The sequence below is a fragment of the Scyliorhinus torazame genome, chromosome 2, assembly GCF_047496885.1.
Source record: "Scyliorhinus torazame isolate Kashiwa2021f chromosome 2, sScyTor2.1, whole genome shotgun sequence".
Taxonomy (NCBI): domain Eukaryota; kingdom Metazoa; phylum Chordata; class Chondrichthyes; order Carcharhiniformes; family Scyliorhinidae; genus Scyliorhinus; species Scyliorhinus torazame.
The window spans coordinates 84,019,192-84,034,136 of NC_092708.1; the positions used below are offsets into that span (position 1 = coordinate 84,019,192).

The window sequence follows — 14,945 nt, forward strand, 5'->3', positions numbered from 1 at the left end:
TTCAGCAGTGTGAGCAGCCAGGAGCCTGTAGCACCAAAGGGATGCGGTTAAAAGACAGATTTCAGCAATGGCGGTCTGAGCCAGGCCATCCCATTCCTGAGGTAGACACCCCGAGTCCACGGCCCTGGCGCCAAGTCACTGCCCGTGACTGCCCCGACCCGAGCAGCTATTCCCCAGCAAGCCCGACAGTTTTCAAGGCTCTCCCTCCGCAGCCATGGAGCCCAGTCCACATTTTTCAATACTTGTAGTAATTCACGCCCGCGAGACTTCCGCCATAGAGGAGCGGAACATCGTGAAAGCACGGGACCTATAGTGTCCAACCTGCTGATCACATTTAAATGCATGCAAATACCTGTTTTGCTGCTAGCATGGGGCACAAACCTCATTATCGCCTGGACTGGAGCATGGTGTCTGAATCGGCACCGGCCGTGGACCTCGATTTTGGCTGCAAGCTCGATTTTCTGCCCGATCGCGGTTCGCGTTTTTGGCGTTGTGAGGTGGAGACATTTCCACAGTGCTTTGTTATGAATATGTAAAGCCGGGTAAACGTAAAGTAATTATGTGATTTTTGCAGTTTAAATGTGCCTCCAACCAAAACTTACATCTGCATATTTCACTGCTGCTGCAATACTGGAAGGCTTTAATAATATTTTCCTCCAATGCATTTGCGATTTGTTATTTTCATAGACTGGAGAGTGTTAGCTTTTTGGATGATATTGATATTCACAATAATCTGCAGTGTTACTGATATGTCGCCAAATACAATACAACTCACTCCAGAAACGTGGATTCCTGATCCAAACATGGAATTCCAATCTACCAGGTCACTTCCCATTCACCCCTTTATATTCAATTCTTATCCAGACACTGCATTTACTTTGTAGGTATGTTCCAAATGTATAATGCTCCTTGTTATATATGCTCCAAGCTTAGCACCCAGCATTGTTGTGGTAAACCACTGTTAGTGTATTATATGTATTGTGGTAAACTGTTACTGTACTACATGTATTGTGGTAAACCACTGCCTGATGGCTCCGCCTGTGGCTCCTCTCCTCGGGCTCGGTATAAAGGTGGCTGACCTCCGGCACTGCCCAAGTTCGGGATCAGTGGCCAGGAGGCTTCCTGTTTAGCTTATTAAAGCCACAGTTTCGTTCACTACTCGTCTTGTGTTAATTGATGGCACATTAATTGTCAAGACCATAAGTATACATAACTGCCCCCCAACCATCAAGATCCACGGTGAGCTCTTGTACAATGTGGATAATTTCCCATACTTCGGGAGCCTCCTCTCGGTGTGAGAAGACATTGACGACAAAATCCAGCATCGACTCCAATGCGCCAGTGCTGTCTTTGGACGCCTGAGGAACAGAGTATTCAATGACCGAGACCTCAAACCCCAGCACCAAGCTCATGGTCTACAGAGCAGCTGTGGACCCGCCCTCCTGTATGCATGAGAAACATGGACAACGTACATCAGACACCTCAAATCCTTGGAGAGATATCACCAAAGAACAAAGAACAAAGAAAAGTACAGCACAGGAACAGGCCCTTCGGCCCACCAAGCCTGCGCCGACCATGCTGCCCGTTTAAATTAAAATAAAACCAATGCTACCTCTGCAAAATCCTGAAAATTCACTGGCAGGATAGGCGTACCAATGTGAGCGTCCTCTCCCAGGCCAATATGCCCAGTGTCGAGGCAATGCTCACACTTGACCAGCTGTGATGGACGGGCCACATTATCCACATGCCTGACACAAGACTCCCAAAACAAGTGATCTGCTCTGAGCTCCACAATGGCAAGCAATCACTAGGAGGGCAGAGGAAATGCTACAAGGACACTCTGAGAGCCGTCCTAAATAAATGCAACATCCCCATTGACAATGGGAATCACTTGTCTTAGAACGTACAAACTGGAGAAAAAGCATTCCCAAAGGCGCTAATCACCTTGAGCGCCGTAGGGTGGAGCATGCAGAGGCCAAGCGTAAATAGCGGAAGGAGAGCGCAGAATCCAGAGCGTCCCACCCAACCAGTTCATCAAGCAACACCTGCCAAACCTGTGGCTGAGTCTGCAGTTCCAGGATTGGACTATTCAGCCACCACAGAACCCACCTCCCGGAGTGGAAGCAAGTCATCCTCTACGTTGAGGGACTGCCCAAGAGAGAATAGAGAGAGCAGCAGAATTAGGCCACTCGGCCCATCGAGTCTGCTCCGCCATTCAATCATGGCTGATATTTTTCTCATCCCAATTCTCCTGCCTTCTCCCCATAACCCCTGATCCCCTTAATAATCAAGAACCTATCTGTTTCTTCATGAAGACATTCAGTGACTTGGCCTCCACAGCCTTCTGTGGCAAAGAGTTCCACAGATTCACCACCCTCTGGCTGAAGAAATTTCTCCTCATCTCTGTTTTTAAGGATCGTCTCTTCAGTCTAGGTCTGTGGCCTCGGGTTTTAGTTTCTCCTACTAGTGGAAACATCCTCTCTGCCGCATTCACTCTTTCCAGGCCTCTCCGTATTCTGTAAGTTTCAATAAGATCCCCACTCATCCTTCCATACTCCATCGAGAACAGACCTAGAGTCCTCAAACAGAGATTACCATGATTTTTCACATGCTACCCATCTTTGTACTGCACCCCACTTTGTTTTATGGAGTTCATGATGGACAAAGTCCTTTATTGAAAAAATATTCCGTAAATAGATGTGTAACAATGCGAATCATTTCAAAGTGATGTCACCACAAAATATCAGTCAAAATATTGTTGAAAATTAAAGTGATGTCATCACATCAAAATCAACCCATGCTTGTAAAACAGTTCATAATCAACCTTACTCTTAATGCATATGGTGAGGGATAGTGAGGGGGAGGTGGGACATTGGGTCTCGCTCTATGCAGGTGATTTGCTCCTTTATATAACAGACCTGTTGGACGGAATTGCAGGCATTATGGGAATACTGGAGGAATTTGGCCGGTTCTCAGGTTACAAACTGAATATGGGCAAGAGTGAGGTTTTTGCGATCCAGGCAAGGAGGCAGGAGAGGAGACTGAGGGAGATGCCGTTCAAAGTGGTGGGAGGGAGTTTAAAGTACCTAGGGATTCAAGTGGCAAAGGACTGGGGTCAGCTTCCGAAACTAAATTTGGGCACGTTGATTGAGCAAATGAAAGGTGACTTCCGTAGCTGGGGCGTGTTCCCACTGTCACTGGCAGGGAGGGTACAGACTGAGAAAATGACAGTCCTCCTGAGATTGCTGTTTGTGTTTCAGTGTCTTCCAACCTTCATCCCCAAGGCATTTTGTAGGAAGATGAATGCGGCGATCTCGGGTTTAATATGGGCCGGGAAAGCCCCAAGAGTGAAGAAGGTCCTTCTGGAACGGGGACGAGGAGAGGGGGGCTTGGTCCTTCCGAACTTTATTAATTACCACTGCGCGGTTAATATATCGATGGTTATGAAATGGATAGTGGGGGAGTAGTCGGTGTGGGAGCGAATGGAGGCGGCATCTTGCAAGGGCACGAGTCTGAAGGCTTTGTTAGCAGCATCTCTGCCATTCTCCCCGGCTCGGTACTCCACAAGCGCAGTGGTAGTGGCAGCCCTGAGAGTGTGGGAGCAATGGAGGCACCACATGAGACTGGAGGGGTCATTGGTGTGGTCACCAATCTGTGATAACCACCAGTTTGTTCCGGGGGGTAGCTGGACGGGAGCTTCAGGAGGTGGCAGCGGACAGAGATTGAGAGATTTGGGGACCTCTTCATTGAGGAGGGCTTCCCGAGCCTGGAGGAGCTAGAGGACAAGTTTGAGTTGCCGGTGGGGATAGGTTCTGGTACCTGCAGGGACAGGATTTTGTTCAGAGGCAGGGCCCGAACTTTCCTCTCCTCCCACAAAGGGGGCTATAGGATAAGATGATGTCTAAACCAGTGGTTGGGGGGGGGGGGGGGTCATGGAAATATACAAGGAACTGATGGAGTGGGGGGGAGTTGGTGTGTTATTGCGGGGTTCTTGCGAGTGCTGGATCTCGCTGTTTAAAATGTTAAAATTATAAATGCCTCAATAAAATATTTCCTAAACAAAAACTCTTGATGCAGGATTCCAAATGTGCATCGTTTACAGGAATAAAATAAATTCTGAATTGAAGTATTTAAAAATAAAACGCATTGCTATGCTAATACTTTCATTTGGTTGATTTGTGGGATATACTTCAAGTATATACAGTACTGTATTCATTTTTGGAATGCACTGTACCTCCAGGTTACTTCAGAATATATCTGAGCTACAAAAACAAAATTACTTCAGCTGAAAATGTTCAAAAATACGTAAATCTAAATTGCCACTCAACGCAAACAATCACGTTATTGCCAAATTGTATTACTATGAAGCTGCAAAGGTCAAGTTTTACCATAATTCAAAAGAGTGAGCGTGCAATTTATCACTAAGTTAGATCATAGCCTCAGAACCAGCATGGAGAATCTGGGTGATTTACGCTGAGATCAAAGGCCCATAGATTTTTGGGGGTCAATTTCTTACTGAAAGGATTATAATTCAGGGACAAAAATGTTATCAATCTCTATAATATTTTAACCCTTAAATTACTAATCAACAATTGTCGAACCACTATAAGTTCCTGTTTAATCAGAATTTGCTAGTATTAGAAAATGGCTGTTTCACTTTTAAACTGGTCGATGGCTATTTTGACCCATGTGTAATTTATATTGAAAAACTAGTTTATTTATTCAATTAACTATATCACTGATAAAAAGTAGATTTAAAAAAAATCACCAACTGAAAAAAACGCCTAAGCGATACCTAACAAAGGTAAGTATTGCAGAAAAACAAGTTTTAAATCTTTTTAGTAACTATAATGACTTACAGTATATTAGCCAGAGGGCATTCCCCAGTCACTAGCAAATTTCCTTGATCTCCCTCTGATGAACACCAGCTGACAATTCATTAATCATCTCATCGTGTGCACCAAATTTTAACCTTGCTATTTGAGTATTAATATTTTGTCACTGACACGTTCAGGTTCTGTTCTCGATAGAGTGAAGTCTGATAGGATTCAGATTTTATTTCTAATTTTATTTAGGAGTGTTGGTTGCAATCTTCCGTTAGATACCATGTGAAAGGTTGTAAATGGATTTCACAAGCATCCCCTGTAATTAAAATTGCAGCAAAGGGAATGGCAGAGGCATCAATATGAAATCGGCCAATGCAATTAGCATCAACACAATACTCTATAAAGCCGTTTCATTGGTAAACTGGTCATGGGAGGCTGGAGGGAAATTTTATAAACTAGGTTTTTCACACTGAGCTGAAAAATGCTGTGTGTTCCAGTCATAGGCAGATATGGCACAAAGTCATCTTGGAAAATAACCTCGAGGTATGTACTAAAGCTATGGATGACTGGACAGATGTAGCACTGGTTAGGATGTGATGCTGCATCTACCTACATGCTAGTAGCCTCTTTGACAATGAATACGTGTGAGGGGATCAGAAAGTGGAAAGGTTGCAGAACGACATAACAACTGCAGCAACCAATCAACTTGAGCCAAAGTGTCCTACAGTATAACCAGTCTGAGAAGAATACGATTCACAAATAATCACCAGATCAAACTTTTCAGTGCCCAGTTATTTCCAAGATATATGAATCCAATTGTTAGCTCCTTGACTGCTGATGCTGAAGTTCGCAGTATATTTAACTCTGTTGCTTTTTGAATGAGGGTATTTTCATACGATGGATTCCCATCTTTTTAAAGCAGAGTCAAGCTGCTGAAACAATTTTGTTAAGCACTATTTCCAGCCACTGTTGAGGTGTGACTTTTGCCGATAGCATTTGGGTTAAACTGGGATTTACGTTGCTAAAGATATACGTATCAGAGGACAATATTTATATCTGTCGTTGCAACTGTATCATGATTCACTTTATGTTATCACCTTTCGTGATGCAATATAAAAAGTAGCCTGAAACTGTCTGAGAAGGATCTTTTTATTCACAACACTTTTACTGTTTGCTATCTTTATTTATAAGACATCCTTAGTTTATGTTGCCAGTTACCTCCTGTAAGATTTCATTAAGAAATGTTCATAAATAAATGATGCCTAGAAAGGTGAACTTTATTTGAAAACTGCTAGTTTCTTTATATTTATGTATCATTATTACTACAATTAATTTATACAAATACCCAGACACTTTGGGGGTGATTTTCAGCCTGCAATTGCCATCAGAGAGAACGGCGATCTGGGTGGAAAATCCAGAGAGAATCAGGACATGCGATTCTCATGTTTCCTGATTTTCCTTGCCTCTCGACGGCGACCCCATGAAGTTGATGCCCACAGTGGCAGAAACCTCATTTAAACGGATTTCACATAATTCACTGCCACGGGGACTGGAGAATCGTGGGAGGCTGGAGCATAGAGCGCTGGGCCCGCTAAATAGATGCAAATAGATTATTAAGACCCATTTGGATTTATTTCCATGCCGACCCCGATTTTGCCCCGACGCCCAATTCTCCATCCCAAGTTGGAGAATTTCATCTATTACCTGTCATTTTGTCAGCTCAAAATTCTATATTTAATGACACAACCTGATTGATCACTTATGATTTTGGTTTGAGTACTCTGTTTGCTAATGTAACATCCCACACAAGACGTCCGGGCTGGGAATGATTATCTTACCGTGGTTCTCGCGGAGAACGAGCTCCCCCACTGCGGGGCAGGGTAACTCCATGTAGCATTGTATAAAAGGTCGGCCAGTAAGGATCTACCAGGAAATGTATCTACCGTAATTGTAAATAAATCAAAGTTCTTTATTATACTTGGTATAGACCCCCCATGTCCTTATTAAAGCTAATGTTACAAATATTTTAGAACCTTGTCAAGTTATTAGATGTTAATAAATTCTATATTTTCTTTTAAACAGAGAATCTCTGCAAATCAAATCCTTGCCTTAATGGAGGCACTTGTGTCAATCATTGCAATAATAGCAAAAAGTGTGCATGCCCACCCAACTGGCAAGGAGTGAACTGCAGCAAAGGTAACATATTCTGCTGTGATACGAACATATGAATTATGAGCAGGAGAAGACCATTTGACATCTCAAGCGTGCCTTACCATTTGATATGATCATGGTGGATCTGAGCATGGTAGCACAGTGGTTAGCATTGTTGCTTCACAGCGCCAGGGTCTCAGGTTCGATTCCCGGCTTGGGTCACTGTCTGTGCGGAGCCTGCACGTTCTCCCGTGTCTGCGTGGGTTTTCTCCGGGTGCTTCGGTTTCCTCCCTCAAGTCCCGAAAGACATGCTTGTTAGGTGAATTGGACATTCTGAATTCTTCCTCTGTGTACCCGAAAAGGTGCCGGAATGTAGCGACTAGGGAATTTTCACAGTAACTTCATTGCAGTGTTAATGTAAGTCTACTTGTGACAATAAAGATTATTATTATTATTCCAATTCTACTTTCCTGTCAACCTCCTTTGACTCCCTTGTCAATCAAGACTCTTTATAACTCAATCTTAAACATTTTCAGTGGTACTGCTCTCTGTGAAGAGGATTCCACAGAGTAACAACTCTCTGGGAGAAAAATAAAATCTCTTCATCATTGTCTTAAATGGGAGAAACCTTTTTTTTAAAACTGTGTCCCCTAGTCTTGGTCTTTCCCACAGGGGGACCATTCTCTCAGCATCCACCCTGCCAAGTCCCTTAAGATATATGTTTCAGGGAGATCATCTCTAATTCTTCTAAACTCCAATGGATAGAGGTCCAATCTGTCAATTGTTCCTCATAAAATAACCTCTTCATGACGGAAATCAGTTAAGCGAACCTTCTCGGAACAGCTTCTAATGCAGTGATATTACTTCTTACGTAAAGAGAGCAAAACTGTACACAATACTGCAGAAGTGGTCTTAGCAAAGCCCTGTACAACTATAGCAAAACTTCCCCACTTTTCTGTTCCATTTCCTTTGCAATAAATAACAACATTTCATTTTTCCTCCTAATCACTTGCTGTACCTGCATACTAACTTTTTGTGTTTCGTGTTCCGGGGCACTCAGATCGCTCTGTACCTTCGAGTTCAGCAATCTCTCTTTGTTTAAATAATATGATGCTTTTCTATTCTTCCTGCCAAAGTTGACAAGTTCACCTATTTCCACATCATACTTAATCTGCCAAAGTTTTCCCCACTCATTTAACCTATCTATATCCCTCTGCAGACTCCTACTGTCTTCTCACTACTCACTCTGAGCTATATTTGTGTCACCAGCAAATTTAGCAACCATACATTTGGTCCCTTCATTAAGTCATTAACATAGATTTTAGATAGTCGAGGCTAACTGTCATGTAGTTTTCTGCTGTTTGTCTCCCTCCTTTCTTAAATAAGTGAGTTACAATTGCTATTTTCTAATCTGATGGGATCTTTCCAGAATCTAGGGAATTTTGGAAACTTACAATGGATACACCTTCTATCTCAACAGCCAATTTTTTTAAGACACTAGGATTCATGCATTCAGGTCCTGGGGACTCTGGTTGGTTCTAGAGCATGCTGCCCTATGAAATTGTTCTGAACACACTCTATGAACTTATCTTCCAGACTGGCTTTGCCAATCTGATTCGCCCAATCGCCATGTTGTTGCTTAAAGCCAACCATGAACCTTGATTATTTCAGTACCTTTCTTACAAATAAGGTACAAGTACCAGCACGGTACCATAGTGGTTAGCACAGTCGCTTTACAGCTCCAGGGTCCCAGGTTCGATTCCCTGCTTGGGTCACTGTCTGTGTGGAGTCTGCACGTTCTCCCCGTGTGTGCGTGGGTTTCATCCGGGTGCTCCCGGTTTCCTCCCACAGTCCAAAGATGTGCAGGTGAGGTGGATTGGCCATTCTAAATTGCCCTTAATGTCCAAAGGGTTAGGTGGTGTTACTGGGTTATGGGGATAAAGGGGATAGGGTGGAGGCGTGGGCTTAGGTAGCGTGCTCTTTTCCAAGGGCCGGTGCAGACTCAATGGGCTGAATGGTCTCCTTCTGCACTGTAAATTCTATGTCTATGTCTACAAGCCCCCATTATTTACTCTTGAATACTCTGTCTTTGAAGCACAGTTACTGCTAGGGAGCCGACTCCTACAAGTGATTTCTTGCCTTTGCTATTATTGCTTATCCCTACACGAACTGAGTCTTCATTTTAGAACTAAGGTCATCTCACATTATCGTCCTAATGTCATTATTAAAAACAGAGCTACCCCACAATCTTTTTCTAACTTTCTTCCAAAATGTCAAGATTCTAGAATATTCAGATCCCAGCCTTGGTCACCTTACACGTTCTGTAACAACAATAAGATCATACAAATTTATTTCTATTTGGGCTGAAACTTCATCCATCTTGTGACCAATACTATGCACATTCAGATATAGAACCTTTAGTTCTGTCTTTTTCCTCTGCTTCTGCAAACTCTGTCCTACTTTTTTGGTGCCACATTGTACACTCTACGCCTTCCTGCCTTGCTTTGATTATCATGAGCCTTATTATGACCGTTCTCAATTGCCTTGTTACTTCCCTTTAATTTACCACACATTCCTTCAAGTGATCCCTCCCCCCAAACCCCATAACTGTTTAGTTCAAAGCCCTTTCTACAGCCCTAGTTTGATGATTTGCCAGAACACTGGATCCAGAACAGTTCAGTTGAAAACCATCCCAATGTTACAGCTCCCACCATCCCCAGTACTGGTTCTAGTGCCCCAATAATCAAAACCCATTCTGCCTACCCCAAATTTTCAGCCAAGCACACAACACCCCAATCTTAGTTACCCTATGCCAATTTGGTCATGGTTCATCATCGTTGTTCTGATTTTTAACCTAGCCCCTAGCTGCTCACGCTCACTAAGCACAACCTCTTTCCTAGTCCTGTTTATGCCATTGGCACAAACATGGAACACAACAACTGGATCCCACCCTCCTACTGCAAGTTCCTCTCTAGCCCTAAGCCGATATCCGTGGCACTGGGCAGGCAACACAGCCTTCTGGACATTCGATCTTGGCGACACAGAAGTGTGTCTATCCCCCTGACTATTCTCCTTACTACCACGACATTGCTATTTACTCTCCCCACTTGAACGACTTCCTGTACTGCAGTGCCATGGTTCTCTTGCTCATCCAGACAAGCAGAAAGAACCTCAAATCTGATTGCAGCTTGTCCACTCTGATCTTCTCAATCACCATACCTTCCTCACTTGCAGTCACATCCTCCTGTCCCTGACCACTGACCAAATCAAAAGACCCTATACTAAGGTTGCAACACTTCAATTTTAAAATTCTCATCCTTGTTTTCAAATTGCTCCATGGCTTTGTCACTCCCTCCATCCCTCTACGACCCTCCAAGGCAGCTTCACTCTTCTAATTTTGGATTCTTGAGCATCCCCAGTTTTGATTGCTCCACCATTGGTGACTCTTCCTTCAGTTGGATGGCCGACAAGCTTTCAAACACCCTCCCTACACTTCCCAGTCTCGATATTGCTTTCCACCTTTAAGCTGCTCCTTAACACCTACCTCTTCGACCAAGCTTTTGGCCATCTGCTCTAATATGCTCTAATGTGGCTCGATATCCATTTTGTCTTTATAATGCTCCTGTGTAGTGCATTGAATGTTTTATTACATTAAAGATGCCAAATAAACGCAAGTCTTTGTTGCTGCTGCAGCACCAACAGATGGCGCAGCAAGTTACCTGGCTTAAATTTTGCCATAGTTGAGGATACACAGAGGGAAACTAAGAGCAAAACAAAAAAAATCATCATCAGCCAATATTGGTTAATCATGATATTGTATCTTTACGTAATTCACAGGCCATCATATTTTGGTTTGTATTATCATGTTGTCAGTGACTTGGGAATGAAATACAACGTGCTTTCTTTAAACTTCCAATCCAGTTTGAATTTTTACTTAGTAATTTGTTGTTCTCTTCAAGCAGATGTGGATGAATGTCTTTCCAATCCATGTCCATCTCGGACAAAATGTGTCAATAATTTGGGCTCTTTCACCTGCAAGTGTTACCCTGGTTATTACCTTGAGAAGGGAGCAAGATGCACTTTGGGTAAGAACATGATTTGCCATTCTGGAGATGCAATGGATGAAAACCTTAGCTTCTGACTTTTGCTTAGCTTTCCGGAGAAGCTATTTTTCTTTAGTTAAATTTAACAAAGAACAAAAAACAAAGAAAAGTACAGCACAGGGACAGGCCCTTCGGCCCTCCAAGCCCGTGCCGACCATGCTGCCCGTCTAAACTAAAATCTTCTATACTTCCTGGGTCCGTATCCCTCTATTCCCATCCTATTCATGTATTTGTCAAGATGCCCCTTAAATGTCACTATCGTCCCTGCTTCCACCATCTCCTCCTTAAAACTTATGGTTTTAAAATTGCCTCGAACTGTCAAATTGTAAAACTGCACAGCCTCGCCCCAGTGATGGTGAGGGAGGGGAGAACACTGACGGGGGAGTGAGGGAGGGGAGAACACTGTCAGGGAGGTGAGGGAGGGGGAGAACACTGTCGGAGTGTGAGGGAGGGGAGAACACTGTCGGGGGGTGAGGGAGGGGGAGAACACTGTCGGGGAGGTGAGGGAGGCGGAGGACACTGTCGTGTGGGTGAGGAGGGGGAGAACACTGTCGGGGCAGTGAGTTCCAGGCACCCACTACCCTCTGTGTAAAAAAACTTGCCTCGTACATCTCCTCTAAACCTTGCCCCTCGCACCTTAAACCTCTGTCCCCTAGTAATTGACCCCGCTACCCTGGGGAAAAGCCACTGGACTATCCACTCTGTCTATGCCCCTCATAATTTTGTAGACCTCTATTAGGTCACCCCTCAACCTCTGTCGTTCCAGTGAGAACAAACCGGGTTTATTTAACCGCTCTCATTCAAGTGGTCCTAACACTATGTAAAAAGATTCTTAACTTTACATTCGGCTGACTTGCTCACCTTGATAGTCATCCCATTGGCACAAACCCATAAACAATATGGCCCAATTCTCCCGATTAGCATCCAAACAATTCTGACTGACACTAATGACAGGTAAACATATTGCCAGAATTTTTAAGGCCTGATTTTCAATCCTTTCCGCCCCCATCGTAGATAATCAGTCAGGATTTATGGTACAGTGTAGATGTTAAACCGTGTCTTCTTTTTGTGGCATTAGCCGCTGTATTCTGGGAAGTAAGAATTTAAATGTCACAAAGCTTGTGTTAATTGTTTCACAGATCTGTTTCACAGTAGAAAATGTGATTTTTCTGTATCTACAATTATTAAATAACGCAAGGCCTGGATTTCTAAATCAAATTACTTACAATTCTTTTAATGAACAGGCCGAGTTTGAGGGAAAAACTTATGGTTTTAAAATTGCCTCGAACTGTCAAATTGTAAAACTGCACAGCCTCGCCCCAGTGATGGTGCAAATCCCCCCTCATCCCCAACAATGTCCACTCCCTCACTCAGCTCCTGACAGCGTGCTCCTCTGTCCCTCACTCCTCCGACAATGATCTTACCCTCTCCCTCATTCTCCCCAAACTATCCCCCTTCCTTCCCACCACTCCCCCGACAGTGTTCTCCGACCTAACTCACGCCCCTGGACAATATAAATCCCGTACCTCACCCCCGACAGTGTTCTCCTCTTTTGTCACCCCTTTGACAGTGTTCTCCCCTCCCTCACTCCCCCAACAGTATTCTCCCCCACGCTCACTCCCCCGACAGTGTTCTCCCCCTCCCTCACACCCCCGACAGTGTTCTACCTCCCTCAACCCCCCGACAGTGTCCTCACCCACCCTCAACCCGCAACAGTGTTCTTCCCCTCCCTCACACTCCGACAGTCTTCTCCCCTCCCTCACTCCCCCGACAGTGTTCTCCCTCCCTCACCCCCCGACGGTGTTCTCCCCCTCCCTCACACACCGACAGTGTTCTCCCCCTCCCTCACACACCGACAGTGTTCTCCCCCTCCCTCACTCCCCCAACAGTGTTCTCCCCCACCCTCACTCCCCCGACAGTGTCCTCCGCCTCCCTCACTCCCCCAACAGTATTCTCCCCCAGGCTCACTCCCCCGACAGTGTTCTCCCCCACCCTCACTCCCCCGACAGTGTCCTCCGCCTCCCTCACCCCCCCGACAGTGTTCTCCCCCACCCTCACTCCCCCGACAGTGTTCTCCCCTCCCTCACCTCCCCGACAGTGTTCTCCCCTCCCTCACCTCCCCGACAGTGTTCTCCCCTCCCTCACCCCCCCGACAGTGTTCTCCCCTCCCTCACCCCCCCGACAGTGTTCTCCCCCTCCCTCACCCCACCGACAGTGTTCTCCCCCTCCCTCACCTCCCCGACAGTGTTCTCCCCTCCCTCACCCCCCCGACAGTGTTCTCCCCTCCCTCACCCCCCCGACAGTGTTCTCCCCCTCCCTCACCTCCCCGACAGTGTTCTCCCCCTCCTCACCCCCCCCGACAGTGTTCACCCCCTCCCTCACCCCCCCGACCGTGTTATCCCCCTCCCTCAACCCCCCGACAGTGTTCTCCCGCATCTCACCTCCCCGACAGTGTTCACCCCTCCCTCACACCCCCGACGGTGTTCTCCCCTCCCTCACCTCCCTGACAGTGTTCTCCCCCTCCCTCAACCCACCGACAGTGTTCTCCCCTCCCTCACACTCCTACAGTGTTCTCCCCCTCCTCATCCCCCGACAGTGTTCTCCCCCTCCTCACCCCCCCGACAGTGTTCACCCCTTCCCTCACTCCCCCTGACAGTGTTCTCCCCCTCCCTCACCGTGTTCACCCCTCCCTCACCCCCCCGACAGTGTTCTCCCCTCCCTCACCCCCCCGACAGTGTTCTCCCCCTCCCTCACCCCCCCGACAGTGTTCTCCCCCTCCTCACCCCCCCGACAGTGTTCTCCCCCTCCCTCACACTCCTACAGTGTTCTCCCCCTCCTCACCCCCCCGACAGTGTTCTCCCCCTCCCTCACCACCCCGACAGTGTTCACCCCCTCCCTCACCCCCCCGACAGTGTTCTCCCCCTCCCTCACCCCCCCGACAGTGTTCTCCCCTCCCTCACCCCACCGACAGTGTTCTCCCCTCCCTCACACTCCTACAGTGTTCTCCCCCTCCTCAACCCCCCCGACAGTGTTCTCCCCCTCCCTCACCCCCCCGGCAGTGTTCTCCCCTCTCTCACCCCACCGACAGTGTTCTCCCCTCCCTCACCCCACCGACAGTGTTCTCCCCTCCCTCACCCCACCGACAGTGTTCTCCCCTCCCTCAACCCCCCGACAGTGTTCTCCCCTCCCTCACCCCACCGACAGTGTTCTCCCCTCCCTCACACTCCTACAGTGTTCTCCCCCTCCTCAACCCCCCCGATAGTGTTCTCCCCCTCCCTCACCCCCCCGACAGTGTTCTCCCCCCCTCACCCCACCGACAGTGTTCTCCCCTCCCTCACACTCCTACAGTGTTCTCCCCCTCCCTCAACCCCCCGACAGTGTTCTCCCCTCCCTCAACCCCCCGACAGTGTTCTCCCCTCCCTCAACCCCCCGACAGTGTTCTCCCCTCCCTCAACCCCCCGACAGTGTTCTCCCCTCCCTCAACGCCCCGACAGTGTTCTCCCCTCCCTCACCCCCCGACAGTGTTCTCCCCTCCCTCAACCCCCCGACAGTGTTCTCCCCTCCCTCAACCCCCCGACAGTGTTCGCCCCCTCCCTCACCCCCCCCGACAGTGTTCTCCCCCTCCCTCACCTCCCTGACAGTGTTCTCCCCCTCCCTCACCCACCCGACAGTGTTCTCCCCCTCCTCACCTCCCCGACAGTGTTCGCCCCCTCCCTCACCCCCCCCGACAGTGTTCTCCCCTCCCTCACCTCCCTGACAGTGTTCTCCCCCTCCCTCACCCCCCCGACAGTGTTCTCCCCCTCCCTCAACCCCCCGACAGTGTTCTCCCCTCCCTCAACCCCCCGACAGTGTTCTCCCCCTCCCT

At 47.1% G+C, this 14,945-nt stretch overlaps 1 protein-coding gene across 1 annotated transcript in view; it reads left to right on the forward strand.

Moving 5' to 3' along the window:
- The window catches only part of heg1 (heart development protein with EGF-like domains 1), a 178,788-nt gene that overhangs the window by 128,815 nt on the left and 35,028 nt on the right, over positions 1–14,945 (forward strand). The window contains exons 3-4 of the mRNA XM_072473269.1: positions 6,909–7,022; positions 10,940–11,062. Of these exons, the coding sequence (XP_072329370.1) occupies positions 6,909–7,022; positions 10,940–11,062 (237 nt within the window). The remainder of the gene's footprint in view (positions 1–6,908; positions 7,023–10,939; positions 11,063–14,945) is intronic.